Genomic DNA, 24,991 nt, shown 5'->3' with positions numbered 1-24,991 from the left:
GATTTATTTGAGTTCCTTATAGATCCTGGATAGTAGGCCTTTGTTGCAAAGATTTTCTCCCACTCTGTGAGTTGTCTGTTTGCTCTGCTTATTATTTCTCTTGCTGTGCAGAAGCTTTTTAGTTTAAGTCTCATCTATTTATCTTTCTTTTCATTGCATTTGTTTTCAGGTTCTTGGTCATAAAGTCTTTCCCTAAGCCAATGTCTAGAAGAGTTTTTCCAGTATCATCTTCTAGAATTTTATGGATTCAGGTCTTAGATTTAAGTCTTTGATCCATCTTGAGTTGATTTTTGAATAAGGTGAGAGATAAGGACCCAGTTTTGTTCTCCTACATGTAGCTTCTCAATTTTCATAGCACCATTTGTTGAATAGGGTGCCCTTTCCCCACTTTATGTTTTTTGTTTTTTTGTTTTGGTTTGGTGTTTTGTAAAGATGGGATTTTACTATGTTGGCCAGACTCCTGGCCTCAAGTGATCTCCCTGCCTTGGCCTCCTAAAGTGCTGGGATTACAGGGTGAACCACCATGCCTGACCTCTCACTTTATGTGTTTGTTTGCTTTGTTGAAGATCAGTTGGTTGCAAGTATTTGGGTTTATTTCTGGGTTCTCTATTCTATTCCATTGGTCTACATGACGATTTTTATACCAGTACCATGTTGTTTTGGTGTCTATGGCCTTATAGTATAGTTTGAAATCAGGTAATGTGATGTCTCCAGATTTGTTATTTTTGCTTAATCTTTCTTTGGCTATGCAGACTCTTTTTTGGTTCCATATGAAGTTTAGGATTGTTTTTCCTAGTTCTGTGAAGAATGATGGTGTTATTTTGGTAGGAATTGCATTGAATTTGCAGATTGATTTTGGCAGTGTGGTCATTTTCACAATATTGAATGTGCCCATCCACGAGCATGGGATGGGTTTCCATTTGTTTGTATCTTCTATCATTTCTTTTAGCAGTGTTTTGTAGTTTTCCTTGTAGATTTCTTTAACCTCCTTGGTTAGGTATATTCCTAAGTTTTTTTGGTGTTTTTGTTTTTTGCAGCTATTGTAAAAGAGGTTGAGTTCTTGGTTTGATTCTCAGCTTAATCGCTGTTGGTGTATAGGCGAGCTACTGATTTATATACATTAATTTTGTATCTGGAAACTGCTGAATTATTTTACCAGTTTTTCAGAAGCTCTCTGGAGGAGTCTTTATGGTTTTCTAAGTAGACAATCATATCATCAGCAAACAGCAACAGTATGACTTCCTCTTTGTCGATTTGGATGCCCTTTATTTCTTTCTCTTGTCGGATTGCTCTGGCTAGGACTTCTAGTACTATGTTGAAGAGAAATGGTGAGAGTAGCCATCCTTATCTTGTTTCAGCTATCAGAGGGAATGCTTTCAATTTTTCCCCATTTAGTATTATGTTGGCTGTGAGTTTGTCATAGATCGCTTTTATTACATTGAGGTATGTTTCTTGTATGCTGATTTTGCTGAGAGTTTTCATCATAAAGAAATGCTGGATTTTGTCAAAAGCTTTTTCTGCATCTATTGAGATAAGAATGTGATTTTTGTTTTTAATTCTGTTTATGTGGTGTATAGCATTTATTGACTTGCATGTGTTAAATCATCCCTGCATCCCTGATATGAAATTCACCTGATCATGATGGATTATCTTTTTGATATGTTGTTGGATTCAGTTAGCTAGTGTAGTATTTTGTTAAAGACTTTTGCATCCATGTTCAACAGGGATATTGGTCTATAGTTTTCTTTTTTGGTTATGTCTTCTCCTGGTTTTGGTATTAGGGTGATACTGGCTTCATAGAATGATTTAGGGAGGAATCCCTCTTTCTGTATCTTGTGAAATAGTGTCAATGAGATTGTTACCAATTCTTTGAATTTCTGATAGAATTCAGCTGTGAATCCCTCTGATTCTGGACTTTTATTTTGTTAGCAATTTTTTAGTACCATTTCAATTTTGCTGCTTGTTGCTGGTCTGTTTAGAGTTTCTATTTCTTTCTGGCTCAATCTAAGAGGGTTGTATATTTCCAGAAATTTATCCATCTCCTCTAGGTTTTCTAGTTTATTCATGTAAAGGTGCTCATAACAGCCTTGAATGACCTTTTGTATTTCTGTGGTATCAGCTGTAATAGCTCCTATTTTGTTTCTAATTGAGCTTATTTGGATCTTCTCTCTTCTTTTCTTGGTTAATATCACTAATGGTCTATCAATTTTATTTATCTTTTCAAAGAACCAGCTTTTTGTTTCATAATTCTTTTGTATTTTTTTTTGTTTTAATTTCATTTAGTTCTGTTCTGATCTTGGTTATTTCTTATGCTTGATTTGGGTTTGTTTTGTTCTTGTTTCTCTAGTTCCTTGAAATATGTCCTTAGATTTTCTATTTGTGCTCCTTCACACTTTTTGATGTAGACATTTAAGGCTATGAACTTTCCTGTTAGCATCGCCTTTTCTGTATCCCAGAGGATTTGATAGGTTATGTCACTATTATGATTCAGTTCAAAGACTTTTTAAATTTTCATCTTGATTTTATTGTTTATCCAACAATCATTCAGGAACAGGTTATTTAATTTCCATGTATTTGCATCAAACCTTTTTTGGAATTTATTTCCAATTTTATTCCACTATGGTGTGAGAGAGTACTTGCTATTACTTTAATGTTCTTAAATTTGTTGAGATTTGTTTTATGGCCTATCATGTGTTCTGTCTTGGAGAATGTTCCATATGCTGATGAATAGAATGTATATTCTGCAGTTATTGGGTGGAATGTTCTGTAAATATGTTAAATCCATTTGTTCTAGGATATAGTTTAAATCCATTGTTACTTTTTTTATGTACAAAATATGCCTTATCCTGCAAATTAGAATCACATGACCCATTTGGTTAGAATATAAACATGACAAATCCATTGTTTCTTTGTTGACTTTCTGTCTTGATGGCCCATCTAGTGCTGTCAGTGGAGTACTGAAGTCCCCCTTTATTACTGTGTTGCTGTCTCATTTCTTAGGTCTATTAGTAATTGTTTTATAAATTTGGAAACTCCAGTGTTAGATGCATATATATTTAGGATTGTAATATTTTCCTAGACAAGTCCTTTTATCATTATATAATACCCCTCTTTGTCTTTTTTAACTGCTATTGATTTAAAGTTTGTTTAGTCTGATATAAGAATAGCTACTCCTGCTCAGTTTTGTTGTCCATTTGCATGGAATATCTTTTTCCACCTCTTACCTTATGTGAGTCCTTTTGTGGTAAGTGAGTCTCCTGAAGGCAGCAGATACTTGGTTGATGAATTCTTATCCATTCTGCCATTCTGTATCTTTTAAGTGGAGCATTTGCATTCAACATTGGTGTTGAGATGTGAGATACCATTCTATTCATCATGCTATTTGTTGTCTGATTACCATGTGTGGTTATTTATTTATTTATTGTATCATTGTTTTATAGGTCCTGTGAGCTTTATGCTTTAAGGATGTTCTATTTTGGTATATTTTGAAGATTTGTTTCAAGATTTAGAGCTCCTTTTAGCAGTTCTTGTAGTGCTGGCTTGGTAGTGGTGAATTCTCAAAGCATTTGTCTGAAGAAGACTGTATCTTTCCTTTATTTATGGAAATTAGTTTTACTGTATATAAAATTCTTGACTGATAATTGTTTAGTTTAGGGGGGCTAAAGATAGGGCCCCAGTTCCTTCTAGCTCATAGGGTTTCTGCTGAGAAATATACTGTTAATCTCATAGGTTTTCCTTTATAGGTTACCTGGTACTTTTGCCTCACAGCTCTTAAGATTCTTTCCTTCATCTTAACTTTGGATTACCTGATGACCGTGTGCCTAGGTGATGACCATTTTGCAATAAATTTCCTAGGTGAGCTTCTTGTATTTGAATGTCTGGATCTCTAACAAGGCCACGGAAGTTTTCCTCAATTATTCCCTCAAATATGTTTTCCAGACTTTGAGATCTCAGTGGCAGCAGGGCTGAGATCTTGCCCCAGGCTATAAGCCTCCCCACTGAGAAAGCAATTAGGCTCTCAGACCTCACCCTTCCCCACCTGCCCAGACCATCAGCTGTGTTTTCTGTACTCCTATCTGTACTTTCCATTTGCTCCCCACTGGATTCTGCTCAGAAAAATTCATGCTCAGTTAAAATTATTACAAAGTTCAACTAGGAGTTTCCTTCACCCTGTGGCCCCTCCCCAATTCCACTGGCTGCCCTCCCCAAGAACCCCTGTGAGATAAGGCCAGTAATGGCTTCCTTGGGCTCAAGCTGGGGACTAGAAGTGCCTACAGGATTCTTCCCACTGCTTGTTCTATTTTTATATTTTACTTGGCTCCCTAAATCCATTTCAGCTCTAGGTAAGGTTAAGTCCTTCTCCTGTGATCTGGATTTTCAGGTTCCCCAGAGGGGATGTGTGTTTTGAGGCAGACTTTTTCCCCTCTCACACTTTGGGAACTCACCATTTTCAGCTTAACCAATCTTTTTTATAAAAAATAATAATAATAACTGTGATAGTATTAGGACTGAGTTGAAAAGACTCTGAAGAGAAAGAGGAGAGGAGTCTCTTCTTTCTTCAACTGAGCTTGGTAACTAACATTAGTAAGGATGCAGACCACCAAGAATCTTCACTGGCATGAGGGTCTGGCTTCAAGTTTATAACAGCATGGAACCCCAAGGGCTAGAAAAATTATCTTTTACTAAGGCAGGACTTCATTATTCAAGGATCAAGGTCCTAATTTTTGAATACATTTTTTTCTTTTATTGATTCATTCAACAAATATTTATTAAATGCCAAAAATATGTCAGCATTGTATTAACACTACTGTATTTACTTGGCAAATGTTTTTACTGTAGCTGGGTAATGTATTTACTAGAAACTAAGAATTGTTAGGGGTGCAAGGGCATCTGACCTCAGAGGAGCCTATGGTCTTGGGAAAATACAAGAGAACTAGGAAACGTAGGGAATCAGGATCTTCTAGGCTAAATGATAAATAGCACTGAAGTTGGTTAAGGAAACAACAAGCAAACTGAATATTGTCTATTATTGCATGTACTCTCTAACCTAGGGGTTCTCAAACTTTTTGGCCTCAAAAATTCTTTATGTGGCTAGGCACAGTGGCTCATGTCTGTAATCCTCCTACTTTAGGAGGCCGAGATAGGAGGATTTCTTGAACCCAGGAGTTTGAGACCAGCCTAAGCAACATAGAGAGATACCATTGTTAAAAATAAATCAATCAATCAATAATTTTTTTAAACTTCTTCATGCTGTTTTTGTGGGTATCTATTAATATTTATTATATTAGAAACTAACTATATTTAATAATACTTATATTAATTCCCTTTAAAAATAACAATATGCCTTCAGGGATGTGGCAGGGCCTTTGTCTCCTTGTACCCACAAACTGAGCTTAGTTTCACTCTTCACCGCTCTGTGCTCTCCACTCAGGGAGGCCCAGGTGACTCTGCCACAGCCCCTGTCTTCTGTGACCTGCAGGAATTAGGAGATCCATAGGGAAGATGCCAGGATACTCAGAAGCTAGGAGATGGGTTAATGGGGACTAAGGACCATTAACCTAAAATAATCAAAGAGTCAGAATCAATTTCTTTTTCAAGATGGATGACTAGATGCAGCCTCAATTTTTTGGAATAGCTTCAGTAGGAATAGTATCAGCTCTTCTTTGTACATCTAGTAGAATTCAGCTATGAATTCCTCTGGTCCTGGGCTTCTTTTTGGTAGGTTGGTAGGCTATTTACTGATTCAATTTCAGAGCTCATTATTTGTCTGTTCAGGGAATCAATTTCTTCCTGGTTCAGTTTTGGGAGGATATATGTGTTCAGGAATTTATCCATCTCTTCTAGGTTTTCTAGTTTGTATGCATAGACATGTTTATAGTTTCTGTTGGTTGTTTTTATTTCTTTGGGGTCAGTGATAACACCCCCTTTTGTCATTTCTGATTATGTTTATTTATATCATCTTTCCCTTCTTTATTAGTCTAGCCAGTGGCCTTTTAAATTTTTTCCAAAAAAAAAAAAAAAACTCCTGGTTTTGTTGATGTTTTGAATGGTTTTTAGAGTCTCAGTTTCCTTCAGTACAGCTCTGATTTTGGTTATTTCTTATCTTCTGCTAGGTTTGGGGTCTACTTGCTCTTGCTTCTCTAATTCTTTCAGTTGTAATGTTAAGTTGTTAATTTAAGATCTTTCTAACTTTTTGATGTGGGTGGTTAGTGCTATGAATTTTCCTCTTTACACTACCTTAGCTGTGTTCTAGAGATTCTTGTATGTTGTATCTTTATTCTCATTAGTTTCAAAGAACTTACTGATTTCTGCCTTTATTTCATTATTTATGCAAAAGTCATTCAGGAGCATGTTATTTAGTTTCCACGTAATTATGTGGTTTGAGCAATTTTCTTATTCTTGACCTCCATTTTTATTACACTGTTGTTTGGTATTTCAGTTCTTTTTTATTTGCTGAGAATTGTTTTATGTCCAATTATGTGGTCAATTTTAGAGTATGTGCCATGTGGCAATGAGAAGAATGTACATTATGTTGTTTTGGGAGTTCTGTAGAGAACTTCTGTAGAGAGTTCTGTAGAAGTCTATCAGATTAATTTGGTTCAGTATTGAGTTCAGTTCCTGAATATCTTTGATAATTTTCTGCCTCAGTGATCTAATTCTGTCAGTGGAGTGTTGCAGTCTCCCATTATTATTGTGTAGGAATCTAAATATCTTTGTAGGTCTCTAAGAAATTCCTTTATGAGTCTGGGCACTCCTGTGTTGGGTGCATACATATTTAGAATAGTTACATCTTCTTGTTGAATTAAACCCTTGACTGTTATGTAATGCCCTTCTTTGTCTTTTTTGATCTTTGTTGATTTAAAGTCCATTTTATCTGAAATTAGAATTGCAACCCCTACATTTTCCTGATTTCCATTTGCTTGGTAGATTTTTCTCCATCTCTTTGTTTTGAGCCTGTGGGTATCATTAAATTTGATATAGGTCTCTTGAGGATAGCATACTATTGGGTCTCGCTTTTTTATCCAGCTTGCCACTCCGTGCCTCTTAAGTGGGCCATTTAGCCCATTTACATTCAGGATTATTACTGATATGTGTGGATTTGATTCTGTCATTGTGTTAGCTGGTTATTATGCTGGCTTGTTTGAAACTACATTTATTAATATCGCCATCAATCCTATTAAAATAATATTTGCATGTTGGGAAACTATCAAGTCACAATAAGGTTTCCAAAATTCAAATTGTTGTTTTAAATCTTGAACTCAACCATTAAAACATCTGTTGTTGGGGTTTTTCCTTAAAATGACAGGATTACTTTGATCATTTTCAAGAAGGTGTCTGGCAGATATCCAACTCTGAAAAACTGTATTTTGCCCATTAGTCATTTTCTCCAGTGAAAATGGTATCCCATGAAAATGCAGCTAGTTTTCTTGCAACTCAAACAATCATACAAGTTCTTTTCCTCAATAAATTGTCGTAGTTCAGTATAAGTGTTTCATGCACTCAAGGGTTACTATTTAATAAAAATTAATAACTTTTGCTGCTTTACCAAGGACATCCTTAAGTGAAGTTTACATCTTACTACAAGTATGTGCAGTGAAGAACACAATGACTGCTAGTACACTTAGTTGTCACTGCCTTCATTCATGTAAAGATGCCAGCGGTTTTGTCCAACATTGCTTTTGCACCATCAGCACAAATGTCAACACAGTGAAAATGGCAAAGGATATTGGGTGAATATAGAGGTCCATGGACCACACTTTGAGAACTCTTGCTCTAACACATCTCAGCCTTGCACTCAATGCAAGAGAACTAGGTCTGAAAGGAGGAGGACTGATCTGTAGGATAGGGCTAACTTCAATCAAACACAACATCACTCACCATAATACTCCAAATATTTCTAACAGCTAACAGTTAATGAAATAAAAGTAAGTATTCGATTAAGTTGAATGAATATATACTTAAAGCTTGAATCTTTTTCCCTTTAGTACATGCTCCTTTGGATTGAAAAAATAAAAATAAAAATTCTAGAATAATGATTCTAAAAAATCACTGTAATTCTGTTCACTAAATTTCAATTTAAGGATTTTATATAATTTTTTAAGTCTCAGTAGCTTCAACTCTCAATCTAAATGCTGAGTTTTCTTACAGAAAAGGAAAAGTTTGACCTAGATGTCTTGATGGATGCAGCAAAAGCTTTTACAGGTGAGTGGGAATTTATATAAGACACAATAAAATTGAGATATTGATGCTTTGTAGATAACTACCTTTTAAAGCAGTAGTTCACCCCCTCCAGAAATCATTGATAAGTTCATTCTGCTCTTTTACCACTTATTGATAATTTTGTCTTGTTGACAACATTTTGGAATATTAAAGATTTAGGAAAACTGTGAGTACTCTTAAAAAGAGGTATTAACTTGTCTGATGTGTAGGCCAATAGTGTGTTCATTTCACTAGTGTTTAAAGAACAAAAATATCAGTGAACACAGTGAATCTCAGTGTGAAGTTTTCACATCAGGAAATGTGATCACTATGAACAATTAGTCCCATAATTCAGCCCATGAAGTAGAAACAGAAATATTACTTGCAGGTAGAATTACATAGATTCTATATACCATCTGCCTTAATCCATGCATGCTGCTATAAAAAAATATCACAAACTCGGTGATTCAAAAATGATAGAAATTTCTTTCTCAAAGTTCTAGAGGCTGAGAAGTCCAAGATAGATCAAGGCACATTTGATGTCTAGTGAGGGTCTCTCTGTGCTTCAAGATGGTGCTTTAAACACTGTGTCCTCACATGAGAAAGGGCAGACAGACAAAAAAAAAAAAAAAAAAGGGACTGATTGCTATATGAGACATCTCTTATAAGGGCCTTAATCCAATTCGCAAGGGAGGAACCCCTACAACCTAACCACTTCCTAAAGGCCCTACCTCTTAATACTGTTGCATTTGAGGTTAAGTTTCAACATGAATTTTGGAAGGGACACAAACATTTAAGCCATAGCACATCATAAGTCCCTGAGCCACCCCCCTGTTGCTCCATGTTATCCTGACCCATACCCAGATCAGAAGTGTTATCTGCTTATGGATTAAAGAATGCTTTCAGGTACTGAATCTCAAAATAACTCTATGTAAGGTGAAGTCAACTCATATATGTATACCTCATTGTGCCATTAGAAATAGTGCTGTACTGGATTACATTTTTTATAACTTGGAATAATTAAATTTCTTAATATTTTCTTCTGAAACAATTCCCATCTATTCAAAGGAGAAAAGGTTGAAGCTAATAACTTAAAACATGTGCTGAGCAACATGGGGATCGAGCTAACAGAAAAAGAACACTCAATGCTGTTAAACACTCTGCCAATCTGTGGTGAGTATTTAGCATACCGTCATGGTGCTTGTTCATGGAGCTGTGGTAGCATAGTCTTCTGGGCAAGAACTGTGAGAAAGCCTCTGTGTTCTGGAGAACGCTGGAGAGGGTTCTCTAGAGAGACAGAACTAGTGGGAGGGAGAGAGGGAGGGAGGGAGGGATGGATGGATGGATAGATAGATAGATAGATAGATAGATAGATAGATAGATAGAAGTTTATTAAGAAGTATTAACTCACATGATCACAGGTCCCACAATAGGCCGTCTGCAAGCTGAGTAGCAAGGAGAGCCAGTCCGAGTTCCAAAACTGAAGGACTTGAAGTCCGACGTACAAAAGCAGGAAGCATCCAGCAGGGGAGAAAGATGTAGGCTGGGAGGTTAGGCCAGTCTCGTCTTTTCACATTTTTCTGCCTGCTTTGTATTCTAGCCATGCTGGCATCTGATTAGATGGTGCCCACCCAGATTAAGGGTTGGTTTGCCTTTCCCAACCCACTGATTCAAATGTTAATCTCCTTTGTCAGCACCTTCACAGACACATCCAGGATCAATACTTTGCATCCTTCAATCCAATCAAGTTGACACTCAGTATTAACCATCACACCCCTTAAGAAATGAAATTCTGGCATAAGAAACCCTGTTCTTGGCTGGGCGTGGTAGCTCACACCTGTAATCCCAACACTTTGGGAGGCTGAGGTGAGCAGATCAGCTGAGGTCATGAGCTCGAGATCAGCCTGGCCAACATGAGGGACACTGTCTCTACTAAAAATGCAAAACAAATAAGCTGGGCATGGTGACAGATGCCTGTAGTCCCTACTCTGGAGACTGAGGCATGAGAATCACTTGAACTGAGGAGACAGAGGTTGCAGTGAGCCAAGATAGTGCCACTGCACTTCAGCCTGGGCAACACAGTGAGACTCCATCTAAAAAAGAAAAAGAAAAGAAAAGAAAGAAACCCTGTTCTTTTTATGTTTTAATCTGGAAATGAGAAAGTTCTCTTTTGCATTCAGCCAGTAGGCCTCTGCTAAATATTTAATAGCTATACACTAAAGTCTTCTGTAGTTGGGTAGCATCCCCCCAATGCCCCCAACATCCTCAGTCAGCCTTCCTATCGCGCCACAATCCAGCAATTAAAAGGGAAAACCACGTGAGAGCAGGGGGCCTCCAGGACTGTGTGCTTATACTTTCAGTATCCAGTCTAGTCAGTAGCATAGACAGCCCCTCAAAAGTTTCCCATCCTGGGCACTTGGACAGAACTACCCATAAATACCCTAGAGGTCAGCCTGTGCTTCAGAGCTGTGCTTCCTGCCCAGTCCTAGAGACCCCAGTAGATATCCTTTCCCCCATCACTCCTTGCCCCAGTTTTCCCCAGGCAAGAGTAAGGCTGCACATTACCAAGGGGGATAGTGCCCTTGGGGCAGAAGTTGCACCCTGGGCAGCAAATGCTCAGTATCCATTTGAATTCATCCCACATATTCTTTTTTTTGAGACAGAATCTCATTCTGTCTCCCCAGGCTGAACTGCAGTGGCACAATCTTGGCTCACTACAACCTCCATCTCCCAGGTTCAAGTGATTCTTCTGCCTCAGCCTCCTGAGTGGCTGGTTTTACAGGCGCCAAGCACCATGCCTAGCTAATTTTTTGTATTTTTAGAAGAGACAGGGTTTCGCCATGTTGGCCAGGCTGATCTCGAATTCCTGATCTCAAGTAATCTGCCCACCTCAGCCTCCCAAAGTGCTGGGATTGCAGGTGTGAGCCACCATGCTCGGCCGGCCCACCCTACATATTCTTAAGGCTGTGGTTACTCATTTTGTCCAGCACTTCCTCCAGATTATTCTCTCAAAGGTCCAGTTATGAGAGTTGTAGCCTTCTTAGGAGTTTGGTTCTGAGAGAGCAGGAATGAGAATGCAGATGGATTGTAACAGAGACTACTACAGACACATGCCCGGCATTGAGGAGTTTTTCAATACTACAGATACTCCTGCCACAGGATGGAGACCTCTGGAACAGACAGGTTGCATAAGCCTGAGTTGCAGTGGTGCATAAGGCCTCTGTTCTCCATTCTAATTAAATTTTACCTCTGTTTATGGAAGGAGTTTGTGCAGAAAACAAAAATATTTTTAATTTTGTATTTAAATATTGTTTTTTATTACTGTTCAAGTCAATAACTATTTTTCATATCATCCCTTTAGGATATCCATTAGGGAATAAAGATAGGAACACCTCATGGGCCTAGAGCATAGGCAGGGAAAGGAGAGAAGGGCAAAGTGCAAGAAAAGAAGAAGAAGAAAGGAAGAAGAAGGAGAAGGAGAGAAGAAAGAAGGAAGAAGAAGAAGAGAAGGAGGAAGAAGAAAGAAGAAGAGGATAAGGAGGAGGAGGAGGAGAAGAAGAAGAAGAAAGAAGAAGAAGAAAGAAGAAGAAGAAGAGGAGGAAGGAGAAAAGAAGAAGAAGAAGAAGAAGAAGAAGAAGAAGAAGAAGGAAGAAGGAAGAAGAAGAAGAAGGAGAAAAGAAGAAGAGGAAGAAGAAGAAGAAGGAGAGGAAAGAAGAAGAAGAAGAAGAGGAGGAAGAAGAAGAAGGGGAAGAAGAAGAAGAAGAAGAAGGAGGAGGAGGAGGAGGAGGAGAAAGAAGAAGGAGGAAGGAAGGAATAAGAGGGAAGGGGGAAGAACTAGCTGGCCACAGTGGCTCATGCCTTAATCCCAACACTTTGTGAGACCAAGGCAGGTGGATCACTTGAGGCCAGAAGTTCAAGACCAGCCTGGCCAAGATGGTGAAACCCCATCTCTACTAAAAATACAAAAATTAAGCAGGCCCAGTGGTGCACACCTGTAATCCTAGCTGCACCAGAGGCTGAGACAGGAGAGAGAATCACTTGAATCCGGGAGATGGAGGTTACCATGAACTGAGATAGCACCACTACACACTCCAGCCTGGGTGACAAAACAAGACTCTGAAAAAAAAAAAAAAAAAAAAAAAAAAAAGCAGCACCTCTGTGTGTGTGTTTGTGTTTAAGGGACATCAACTGCTGCTATGTGTTTCAGCTGGGGGATAGATTGACCACATTGAGAGCAGTTCTTATCTTTTTTATTATTCAAGGGTGAAATAGAGTAAATTTCTAGGTGAATCATGTCTTATAAAATTAAAGAGTTTCTTATCCTTTTTTTAACTTGAATTTTACCATATCTTACAGATGGAAAGGTATATAAGAAAAAATTACTGGATAGTGTGAAGCCTCTCAAAGGTAAGAATATGAGAACAGCAGCTAAAATGTAATTGTGCTTTACATTTGCTTTTTTGAATTTCTCACTGATTGGAATCTCGCTGTTCCACTTGTTATATGAAAATTTTTGGTGCTGCAAAAGAAGTAGCACTCGAATATTAATTTCTCAGTAAGACAATTTACTTCTACAGAAGGGTGCGTCTCACAGATGGAACAATGGCAAACACACACCTGAACAAGGGAGGGGAAGAGATTCTTATCCCTGACGCAGTCCCTGCTGCTGTGTTGTTCTCCTGTTAGCTAGGGTTAGACTGCACAGTCTAAGCTAATTCCAATTAGCTATTTTAAAGAGAACAGAAGTATGAGCCAGAGTGGCAGGGTGAGTGGTTTGGCGGAAAAAACGGTTATGGCAGAGCAGGTAACTGGGGGTGACTCAGGTCAAAGCAGGTGACCGGATGAGTCAGGATGGAGCAGGTGACTGGAGCAGATGATCAGGATGAGTCAGGACAGAGCAGGGGACAGGCAAACAGATGTGAACTATTGATTAGAGCTGGCAGGGAAGTTGTTTACCAAAACTAGAGGCAAGGGGGCACAGAGAACCAGGAAGTTAAACTTTAAAATAGAGAATTAAAGAATAAGAGAGCTGAACATACTGACATACTGATTCTTTGAAGAGAAACTTGGAGTTCACTATATCTAACACGCTATTTACTGATTCTGAATTTATGCCTCATAACCTACCATCCTTCTTTTAGTATAACTATATTTGAGCGAGTCACTGCTAGTAATATGTCACTGTAGCAAGTTTGAAATTCTGCTTTCAGCATGCACAATGGCTCACATCCCTAATCTAAGCACTTTAAGAAGCCAAGGAAAAAAGATCACTTGAACCCAGGAGTTCAAGACCAGCCTGGGCAACTTAGGGAGACCGTATCTCCTCACAAAATAAGAAAATTAGCTGTCCTGCTGGCATGCACTTGTGGCCCCAACTACTTGGGAGGCTGAGGCAGGAGGATCACTTGAGCCCAGGAGGTCAAGGCTGCAATGAGCCAGGATCATGCCACGGCACTCCAGCATGGTGACAGAGCAAAATCCTATCTTAAAAATAAAAAAGAAATTCTGCTTTCTTTTAGGTTTGTTATCTTTATCACAATTCATCAAATTTGTCTAATTCTTTTTCATCCATGATTACTTCAATTGAAAATTATAGTTCAGTGTTGAGGGAGCATTTTCTTTTCTCAACTCTGATACTTCTGAGTGGCCAATACATTATTTCACTCTCCACTTAAAATAAATACATATTTAAAGCTGACATCTTCTGGGCCAGGCACAGTGGCTCATGCCTGTAATCCCAGCACTTTGGGAGGCCAAGGCAGGTGGATCACCTGAGGTCAGGAGTTTGAGACTAGGCTGGCCAACATGGTGAAACCGCATCTCCACTAAAAATACAAGAATTAGCTGAGCATGGTGGTGTGCACCTGTAATCCCAGCTACTTGGGAAGCCAAGGCAGGAGAACCACTTGAACCCGGGAGGCAGAGGTTGCAGTGAGCCGAGATCATGCCATTGCACTCCAGCCTGGGCAACAAGAGTGAGACTCCATCTCAAAAATAATAATAATAACAATAAAGCTAGCATTTTCCACTTCTTGGAATTACTTGTATTTCTTATTCCATCCTCTTAATTCCTAAGGAAAAAAAGTCAATGTCAGTAATCTGGAAACTCTTCTGAAGAACATGGAAATTGAAGTTGGGAAAGAGGAATATGAGGACCTACTCGACCATCTGCCAGCTGACAGTAAGTGTTTCAGATCCCACTGTACCTGGGAGAAACATAGGAAATATTTCAAACATACCTAAAAACAGAGAACAATATAACAAACACTGCGTGCCTACTGGTCAGAGTTAACAAATGTTACTATTTTGCCATACTTGCTTCATACATTCTCCTACGTCCTTTCCTCTTTCCCTCCCTCCCTTACTTCCCTTACTTACTTCCCAAGTAAACCTTTTTATAATAAGACAAAATTTCATTAATAACTCAATAAGACCATTTTAACTAGACAAAACTGTCAGAGGCAAAGCTAGAATAATACTTTAGGAAGAAATTGCTAAGGAATGAGCCTCTGACTAAGATTTCCTTATTAGATGTCTCTTCCCCTTGAAAAACAAGCTTCCATCAGAGAGCCAGACAGCACATCTTTCAGTAGAGCCAGCACATGCCAACCCAAAATAAATAGTTTTTCTCCCCTAATCCAGGGTTTCTGTTCTCAACTAGTGATGGTCAGGTGAACTAAAGTAGGCCACTGCTATCAGCAAACATCTTCCATGCTACCTTCACCTGTAGCTGGCCCTAACGTAGAAAACAGTTTTGGCTTAATTTGTAGTTTTTGTTTTGTTTTGTTGAGACTGAGTCTTGCTCTGTCACCCAGGCTGACGTGCAGTGGTGCAATCTTGGCTCACTGCAGACTCCACCTCCCAGGTTAAAGCAATTCTGATGCCTCAGTCTCCTGAGTATCTGGGATTACAGGCATACACTACTACGCCCAGCTAATGTTTTGTTTTTTTTTGTTTTTTTTTTTTGAGACAGAGTCTCACTCTGTCGCCCAGGCTGGAGTGCAATGGTGCGATCTCAGCTCACTGCAACCTCTGCCTTTCAGGTTCAAGTGATTAGCCTGCCTCAGGCTCCCAAGTAGCTGGAATTACAGGTGTGTGCTACCACACCAGACTAATTTTTGTTATTTTTAGTAGAGACGGGGTTTCACCATGTTGGCCAGGCTGGTCTCATACTCCTGACCTCAAGTGATCTGTCTGCCTTGCCCTCCCAAAGTGCTGGGATTACAGGCGTGAGCCACCACGCCCAGCCATAATTTGTAGTTTAAAACCTCACACTCCCTGGGCTTAACAACATTGATAATTATCCATAATTTTATCTGGCCCTTCCTCCTATCATGAAAAAAATCACCATAAATTACTGTTTAATTGTAATATTGTCCCTACACATTTACTAGGAATGCTAAAAAATGCTTCCTGGTGGAAAATATTGTTACTGATGAGGTATATTTTGGAATCCTTTATTTTTTTATGACAATTTTTTTTCTCATCCAACAGTGTGACTGTTTCTGCATCACTGAATTCTTTCATTTGTTTAGCTAGCATATACTAAATGCAAAACACTGAACTAGAGAGTGGAAAATTTTAACCCAGTAGTAGTATAATAAAATTAGGGCATAATTTCTGCACTCAACTAGATTACAGTCTTGAGGGGTAGGGGTGGGGAACATAAGCAAAACTGGAGATGAAGAAGATAGCATTCTTTCAGGGTTTAAGGGTTCACTGTTTATGTACATAAGTGACTTCTAGGTTTCAAATTCAATCATGTCTATTAAGATATGCTCCCATTATGGGTCTGAAGGAAGAGAAAGACCTACAGAAGAGATTACTATTAAACTTGCTTCACCTCAATGTTAAGAGTCATTTAATACTTTATAGAAAGTGGTATTAAATAGATATTTACTTTAAACTTACAGCTTGATCTATCCTCTATTTCTGTCCTCTACTTCTTCTTCACTTTGAGTTCAAAGAATTACCAGAGAAAAATAGAAAAAATAGCTGTACTCCAACCCTTTAATTACAACTTAAATTTGCTTGTCAGTTGTCTAAGATTTGGCCTCTATGTCTGACTTGTCTTTTCTTCCAGAAAATGAAATGGTTGATGTGAATATGGTAATGGATGAAGCAAAAGCTTTTACAGGTAAGTCAGAAGTCATGGTGAGGACATTCATTTTTAACTAAGACCTTAATGCTCTATAGAGAAAAAATTTAAATGTTTTTAAACAGTAGTATTTGGCTGGACATGTTGGCTCACTGTTGTAACCCCAGCACTTTTAGAGGCTGAGGCAGGAGGATCACTTGAGGCCAGGAGTTCAAGACCAGCCTGGACAACAAAACAAAACTATGTCTCTACAAAATAAAAAGGGGGGGCATGGTGGCATATGCCCATAGTCCCAGCTACTTGGCAGGCTGAGGTGGCTGAGCCCAGAAGTTTGAGGCTGCAGTGAGCTATGATCACCACTGCACTCCTCCCTGGGTGACAGAGCAAAAAACCTGTCTCATAAAAAATGTATGTAAACAGTAGGTTTCTCTTCAGGCTATCAGTGACATGCTAAATTGACACCCCTACATATTTAATGGTTAAATGTTTGTTTTATAATCTTACGCTTTGCTTTGGAATTTTTCCTGTAAAGACATATTATGTAGAGTTGTGAACGATAATGTTTTTCCACCTTATATTGCTTAAACAACCAAAATATAAGTCAGTTTCAAGTCTCAAGGTGAAAGCTTATGCAAGCTAGCCAAGAAATATGCTTACCTGTCAAAAGGCCCCATAATCCAGGTAATATGATAGTATTTGCCTTGTATCTGAATTATATGAGCTATTATTTCTCTTGAATTAAAAGTATAAATTCTCAACAGATTTTATACTGTTCAGAAACAGAATTCATGCTTTTAATGCAAGAGACAGAAAAGAGAAGGAAAAGCTCATATGTCCTTGTATCCACATGTCCTTTGAATCTATGTAGTTTATCAAATTTCATTTGGCCTCCTAAAATGCTGGGTTTACAGGTGTGAGCCACCATGCATGGCCAGTAATTTTTTCATAATTTGAAATCATTATTCTTTTCCTAAAATTCTTATTTGTTAACAATTCTCATCTTTTCAAAGGAGAGAAAGTTAGTGTCAGTAATCTGGGCAAAGTGCTGAGGAAAATGGGGCTCGTGCTCACTGATAAGGACCACAAGAAACTGCTGAAAACTCTGCCAATTCGCAGTAAGTATTTAGCACATCCTTTGAAGCTTGGATTTAGGGGCTCGTGTGTGGCAACTCCTTAAATTATACATGTATATGCCCAGTAAAACTCCTTTAGAAAACACAGTTCTCACACCAAAGAAATCTTGGCCAGACTCAGTGGCTCACGCCTGTAATCCCAGCACTTTGGGAGGCAGAAGCGGGACGATCACAAGGTCAGTCCATCTCTCCAAAAAAAATTTTAAAAAAAGAAAGAAAAAGAAAAGAAATCTTGTTGCCTGTTTTGTTGCTTATATTTTAATACTGAAAGCTAGCAACATCTTTCACTGGGGGTATCCCACCATCCAGGCTAAATTATCCTGTCACCCTGGGAGCACTTCCTAATCTCATCATGACCAATGAGAAGGAAACCAGGGAAGAAAGAGAAGGAAGAAAAAAGACAGAAACAGGGACATAACTGTATTTAATTCAACCAATGGATAGATTTATAAAAGGGAAAGCGTTCTTTATCTTTGTTTTCATTCTTACTTAAGTGTGAAAGAGAAGAAACTTCCAAATAAATTGGAAGGTTTTTTTCCCCTGAAATTATGGATGCTATGTTGTCTTTGTGCTGATTTTGTTAGTCTTCCCGTCATTTAACCCATATTCTGAATTATGTCTTGTCTTACAGCTAGTGGAAAGGTATATAAGAATAGATTGCTCAAAGGTGTGAAGGCCCTCAACGGTGAGTAGGAAGCATGGTGAAAAAACAAGTAAAAAAAATCATGGCCAGGCGCAGTGGCTCACGCCTGTAATCCCAGCACTTTGGGAGGCTGAGGTGGGTGGATCACCTGAGGTTGGGAGTTCGAGACCAGCCTGACCAACATGCAGAAACCCTGTGTCTACTAATACAAAAATTAGCCAGGCGTGGTGGTGCATGCCCATAATCCCAGCTGGGAAGCTGAGGTAGGAGAATTGGTTGAACATGGGAGGTGGAGGTTGCAGTGAGCCCAAGATCACACCATTGCACTCTAGCCTGGGCAACAAGAGCAAAACTCTCAAAAAAAAAAAAAAAAAAAAAGGCCAGGCGCAGTGGCTCACGCCTATAATCCCAGCACTTTGGGAGGCCGAGGCGGGTGGATCATGAGGTCAAGAGATCGGACCATCCTGGTCTCTGTAGGAGGACAGAGACCTTTTTTGTAGAGATGGGGTCTCACTATGTTGTCCAGTCTGGTCTTAAACCCCATCTCTACTAAAAATACAAAAATTAGCTGGGCATGGTGGTGCAGCCTATAGTCCCAGCTACTCAGGAGGGTGAGGCAGGAGAATTGTTTGAACCCAGCAGGCAGAGGTTGTGGTGAGCCAAGATCGCGCCATTGCACTCCAGCCTGGGTAACAAGAGTGAAACTCCGTCTCAAAAAAAAAAAAAAAAAAATTCTTATGTTTGGCATTTTCTTTTAAATGTTCCAACTTCACTTCCTGCCAATTTACTGATTCACTGTTAAGACATAACTTATCTTCTTTGAATGCATTGGATTTTTGGGATATAAGTTAAAACATCATATCACTATAGGAAGTTTCTAACAGTTTTCTGGCTAGCCTTATATAATTAGTTGTTGTTTTAACCATGAGTCATTAGACCTGCCTACTCCTCTCTATTAACCTCTCAGGGAAAACCAAAGCAGAGACCCTGAATCAGTATTAAGAAAAATACCCTATCTTTCCATACTAACTCTATGTAAATAATTATTATTTCAATCGTCAATTAGAAAAAGATGTTTTAAAACACTAAAATACTATGAGAAATCTATGCAACTCTAACCACTTTATAAAAAAAAAACTGAAACAGGCTGGCACAGTGGCTCATGCCTGTAATCTCAGCACTTTGGGAGACCAAGGCAGGCAGATCACTTGAGGCCAGGAGTTTAAGACCAGACTGGACAACATAGTGAGACCCCATCTCTACAAAAAATTTTAAAATTACCTGGGCATGGTGACACACACCTATAATCCTACCTACTCAGGAGGCTAAGGCAGAATGATTGCTTGAGCCCAGGAGTTCAAGGCTGCATGCAGTAAGCTATGATCACAACACTGCACTCCATCCTGGGCTACAGAGAAAAACCCTGTTTCTAAAAATAAAAAAGAAATGGAAGTTCTCATATCTTCCACAAATCCCCTCCTCATAAAGGTAAATACTGTTAACAATTCAGCAGTTATCTTTCTCAATTCTTTCCAACTTTTAACAGACATATCTAAATCTAGGGAGACACACACATACACACACATTAATAGTTTCTTTGTATTCTTGTGCTTTAACCACCAATTAGGATTTCTGATGCATGACCATGATTAACACTTTTCACTCTTAAGCATCAATACTCATATTCTTATTCCATGCGCTTCTTTCTTAAGGGCCAAAGGTCAAAATAAAAAAAATGGAGACATTTTTGGAAAACATGGGAATTAAAATCAAGGAAGAGGAACTTGAGGAACTCATGACCCAACTACCAACTGAGGGTGAGTATTACAAATATCTCTATGCTCTTCACAGAAACATTAAGCCCCTCCATTAGATTGCTGAAATTAGCCTTTTTTGAAGTAAATGTAAAAACTTAATTCTGACTCATGATGAAATACCATCTTCAAAAATGTTTTTGAAAAGATATGTCAGGGATGCCACTTGAAGCCTCAGTCATGCCTGGGAATGCCACACACTTAAGGAGTGGAAAGAAAAATGAATTGAAGGGAACATTTAAGAGAAAACTTAAGAAAGTCAGAAGTCAAACGATAAATTAGAAATGAATAATTGCAAATCAAAGCGCTAATATCCCTAAGGTAGCAAAAGCCCTTGTACGTTGATAAGAAACATACTATAATAGAAAAATAGGCAAATATACAAATAGGTAACTCATAGAAGAGGAAATATAATATAAATATCCAATAGCATATGGAAAGATGTTTAACCTCACCAATAATCATGAAAATGCAAAATAAAACACAATACAACACTATCTTCACTCATTAGACTGGCAAAACTTAACAAGATTGATAATATTTAGTTCTTATGAAAATGTGAGGAAAGGGACTTACTGATAAATTTGCCATTGCTTTATATACTTTTTAAAAAGTCATCTGACAGTGTCTAATGGGGAAAAAAATCTTCTCTTTTCCCTGGTGAATCCAGCATACGTTCTTCATGTAGTATACATTATTTCTTTGTGCTGGGTCCTGGTCCCTGTTTTGCCACAGACTTGCTGACAAATAATTTAACACCACTTAATCTTAGTTTCTTCATATAGAAAATGGTAGTTTAACTAAATGTGGCTCTATGATCACTTCTTGCTCTGAAATTAATATATATAATGCATGTAATACAGTCTAGACTAGTCAGTAAATGTTTGATGATGGATGGTGGTGTGGTGGTGATGATAATGAGGAAGATAGAAAAGTTGTTAAAAAAGAACAGGATGAAGAAGAAAGGAAATTCTGTTATCTATGAATTAATTTTTCCTGTTATAAAAACATTTCTTAATAGAATACATATTTGTTTATTAATTATTAATTTTATATAAATAAATAAGACAAGATGCAATTTAAAACCTCCTATAAGAAACAGCACTGGGCTCACTGTCTTCCCTGTCTTCCTTCTCTGCTACTCCTGTCCTTGTTGTTCAGTATCTCTCATATAGATCAAGGGCTTTTGACTTGGTGTCATGGACTCCTTTGGAAATCTGATGAATGGATCACTTCTGATTATAATGTTTTAAAATGTATAAAATAAAATAATAGGATTACAAAGAAACTAACTATATTAAAATATAATGTATCAAAACATTAAAATATAAATTACTGGTACTTATTAAAACATTTAACACTTTCTAGTAGCAGATCAAATTATTATTATTATTATTATTTTTTTTTTTTTTTTTTGAGACGGAGTTTCACTCTTGTTACCCAGGCTGGAGTGCAATAGCGTGATCTCGGCTCACTACAACCTCCGCCTCCTAGGTTCAGGCAATTCTCTTGCCTCAACCTCCTGAGTCGCTGGGATTACAGGCACGCGCCACCATGCCCAGCTAATGTTTTGTATTTTTAGTAGAGACGGGGTTTCACCATGTTGATCAGGATGGTCTCGATCTCTTGACCTTGTGATCCACCCGCCTCGGCCTCCCAAAGTGCTGGGATTACAGGCTTGAGCCACCGTGCCCGGCTGGATCAAATTATTTTTATAATTTTAAAGTAATGATGAGGGCCAGGTACGGTGGCTCACTCCTATAATCCCAGCACTTTGGGAGGCCAAGGGCAGATCATTTGAGGTCAGGAGATTGAGACCAGCCTGGCCAACATGGTGAAACCCCGTCTCTACTAAAAGTACAAAAAAAATTAGCTGGCCATGGTGGCGCATACCTGTAATCCCAGCTGCTAGGGAGGCTGAAGCAGGAGAATCATGTGAACCCAGGAGACAGAGGTTGCAGTGAGCCAAGATCGCTCCACTGCACTCCAGCCTAGGCAACGGAGTAAGACTCTGTCTCAAAAAAAATAAAATAAATAAAAAATAAAGTAATGATGAGCATAAGCAACATTTCAACGTATTTGGAACAACTATATTATGATTTGAAAATGTCAGTGATTTATATTAGTGACAAAGTCACAGCTTCTTCCACTATTCTCATGGTTTATTGCCTATATTAATAATTGAAGAAAATAATAAATTTAAGTTAATCACTAGTGAAAAGAAAGACACACTTTTGCCCAAGCATTGTGGCTCACACCTGTAATCCCAACACTTTGGGAAGCCAAGGCAGGAGGATTGCTTGAGGCCAAAAGTTCAAGATCAACTCAGGCAACATAGCAAGACCCTATCTTTACTATTATTATTTTTTAAAGTCTTTTTTTTTCCATTCCAGCTCAAGACCTCCCTGAATTCTAGCAATACAGGGTCAGTAGACCCAGGTTAAAAACATCTGATACAGGTCACCCATTCAATACTCTGACCTCTTGTTCCTTGATACCTTTCACTTCAGTCATTTTTTCCTCCCTTCTATCTTGATTACCACTCACATAGTAATGACCTAGAGCTTGTCCTTCCCTAATACTTCATCTCCAAAATCTCTATTTCATAGACTCACTCTCTAACCTTTATCCTTCCAGTTCATTTACTATGCAGATATTTTTGCCATAACACCACATAGAAATTCCTGAAAAACCTCCTGTTTTGTAAAATTATCCACTAAAGTAACTGAGCTTATGGAGAAAATTCTGGAAGCACACTCAAAATCTATACCAATTTGTAACCAGAACACTACCAAAAGCACAAGGAAACTTGTACAGCCCAGGCAAATAGAACAGAACAACTGTAAGATATTTAAGAATACACACACACACACACACACGGAGTTAAAGAGCTGGCTTGCCATTCTGAAATAGTGTAGGTGGAAGTAGAGCTCTCAGCCAGTGAAGCTGGTTCCCCTTCCTGCATCACAGGCACTAATTTTTTTTTTTTTTTTTTTGAGATGGAGTTTCGCTCTGTCACCCAGGCTGGAGGGCAATGGCGCAATCTCGGCTCACTGCAACCTCCCCCTCCTGGGTTCAAGCGATTCTCCTGACAGGCACTCATTTTTTAATTTTATTAAAATATGAAACAGAAAGGGCTCCAGCTGTAGCTCCAACCTAAGATTTTCTTCTTTTCTTGTTGAAGAATTCTTTTCTTGTTTAGGAAAGATTATGTATGAGCCAACACATCTTTCACGTTAGTGTGACATTAGTCCATTTACCAACTGAATATGATGACATGATGCTACTGAATCACGTGTTGTACCAGAACAGAGTACATAACTCCAACTCCAGCTACTCCAGCCACGTGGAGACCTTCACACCTTTGACCCTACTATTTTATTATTCAACACCATCACCATGTCTCAGTTTTTTTCCTTCCTTAAATTAGATTCACTGCTTCAGCATCATATAAGCTTACAAACTCTCAGAACTTCAAATTTGCTTGGCAAAAACTCGGCCATCTTTTTACTTCATGCTTATTCCTGAACAGCTTAACATTGCCAGAGAAGATCACAAAGCCGTGCCAATAGAACTCACTTCACATAATAGGCAGAAACTTCAAGTTCCTTAACACTGCCAAAAAAGTCTCTGCTATATTTTCCAAGTAAATTTACTTTCTCACTCTCAGAGACAATTTCACACCTTCTCGGTCCAAATTTCACCTCAACTCTCGACTGATGATCTCACCTCAAACTTCATAGAGACAATAGATGCAGTTAGAGAAGAAAGACCTCATTTTCCTACCTCTGTTTCTATGAACTTACCTATACCTATGCCCACATGCCCCACCTTTTTTCTTTGTCTTTTTTGAGACAGAGTTTCACTCTTGCTGCCCAGGCTGGAGTGCAAATGGCACAATCTCGGCTTACTGCAACCTCTGCCTCTTGGATTCAAGCGATTCTCCTGTCTCAGCCTCCTAAGTAGCTAGGATTACAGGCATGCACCACCTCGCTTAGCTAATTTTGTATTTTTAGTAAAGATGGGGTTTCTCCATGTTGGTCAGGCTGGTCCCGAACTCCGGCCTCATATCCACCCACCTCAACCTCCCAAAGTGCTGGGATTACAGACATGAATAACCATGCCCAGCCATGCCCTGCCTTTTGTCTTGCTATAAAGGGGAAGAATCCTCCTTTCATGGGCCAGCCTTTCCACTTGCACCCTGCATCCTATTTCCTTTTGCCTTCTCAAAGACTTACCTCCTGCAATATTTCCCCTCTCTCCTGCATCATCAATTTCTCCCTCTTTGCAGTATCTCTCTATATATTTCTCTTGACATGCAGCTATGCTTTTCTCTCACACTTGTTCCCTGCCAGCTACCACATCATCTCTGCATAGCAGAGTTGCCTCGAAAAGTTGTCATTACTCATTGTCTTCATATCCTCACCTCCCATTCACCCTTCAGCATTCTCCAGTCAGGTTTTTATCTCCACAATGGCACCAAACAAGCTCTCAACAAGATTGTCAATGACCTACCTCTTGCCAAGGCTCATAGTCCGTACTTTGTTCTTACTTTACTTGACATGTTGGCAGCATTTGACATAAGCGGCCACCCCCTTTTTATTGAAATACATTTTTTGGCCAGGCGTGGTGGCTCATGCCTGTAATCCCTGCACTTTGGGAGGCTGAGGCAGGTGAATCACTTGAGCCCAGGAGTTAGAGACCAGCCTAAGCAACATGGTGAAACCCTGTCTCTACAAAAAAAATAAAATAGCCTGGCGTGGTGGCACGCGCCTATAGTCCCAGCTACTTGGGAGGCTAAGGCCGGGGGATTGCTTGAGCCTGGGAGGCGGAGGCTGCAGCGAGCTGTGATTGTGTGCCACTTCACTCCAGCCTGGGTGACAGAGCAAGACCCTGTCTCAAGAAAAGGAAAAAGAAATGTGTTTTTCTCTAGACTTTTAAAGCCCCATACTCCCCTGGTTTTCTTCTTCCCTCGCTGACATTGTCTTCTAAGTTTTCTTTCTGACTGTTCCTCCCCTGCAAGATCTCTAAATAACGAAGTGACCCAAGGTTAGACCCTTGGCTGTCTTTTCATCTACACTCTCCTCTTAGGAGATTGCATTCA

At 38.9% G+C, this 24,991-nt stretch overlaps 1 protein-coding gene across 1 annotated transcript in view; it reads left to right on the top strand.

Moving 5' to 3' along the window:
• The window catches only part of EFCAB3 (EF-hand calcium binding domain 3), a 118,211-nt gene that overhangs the window by 41,476 nt on the left and 51,744 nt on the right, over positions 1-24,991 (top strand). Inside the window, exons 15-22 of the mRNA XM_032265934.1 lie at positions 8,149-8,202; positions 9,268-9,372; positions 12,556-12,606; positions 14,276-14,380; positions 16,283-16,336; positions 17,308-17,412; positions 18,062-18,115; positions 19,786-19,890. Of these exons, the coding sequence (XP_032121825.1) occupies positions 8,149-8,202; positions 9,268-9,372; positions 12,556-12,606; positions 14,276-14,380; positions 16,283-16,336; positions 17,308-17,412; positions 18,062-18,115; positions 19,786-19,890 (633 nt within the window). The remainder of the gene's footprint in view (positions 1-8,148; positions 8,203-9,267; positions 9,373-12,555; positions 12,607-14,275; positions 14,381-16,282; positions 16,337-17,307; positions 17,413-18,061; positions 18,116-19,785; positions 19,891-24,991) is intronic.

Source organism: Sapajus apella, unplaced genomic scaffold (assembly GCF_009761245.1).
Source record: "Sapajus apella isolate SASKATOON/1434 unplaced genomic scaffold, GSC_monkey_1.0 scaffold153, whole genome shotgun sequence".
NCBI lineage: Eukaryota > Metazoa > Chordata > Mammalia > Primates > Cebidae > Sapajus > Sapajus apella.
Note: the sequence above shows the minus strand (reverse complement) of the source record. Positions and strands in the feature narration are given on the sequence as shown.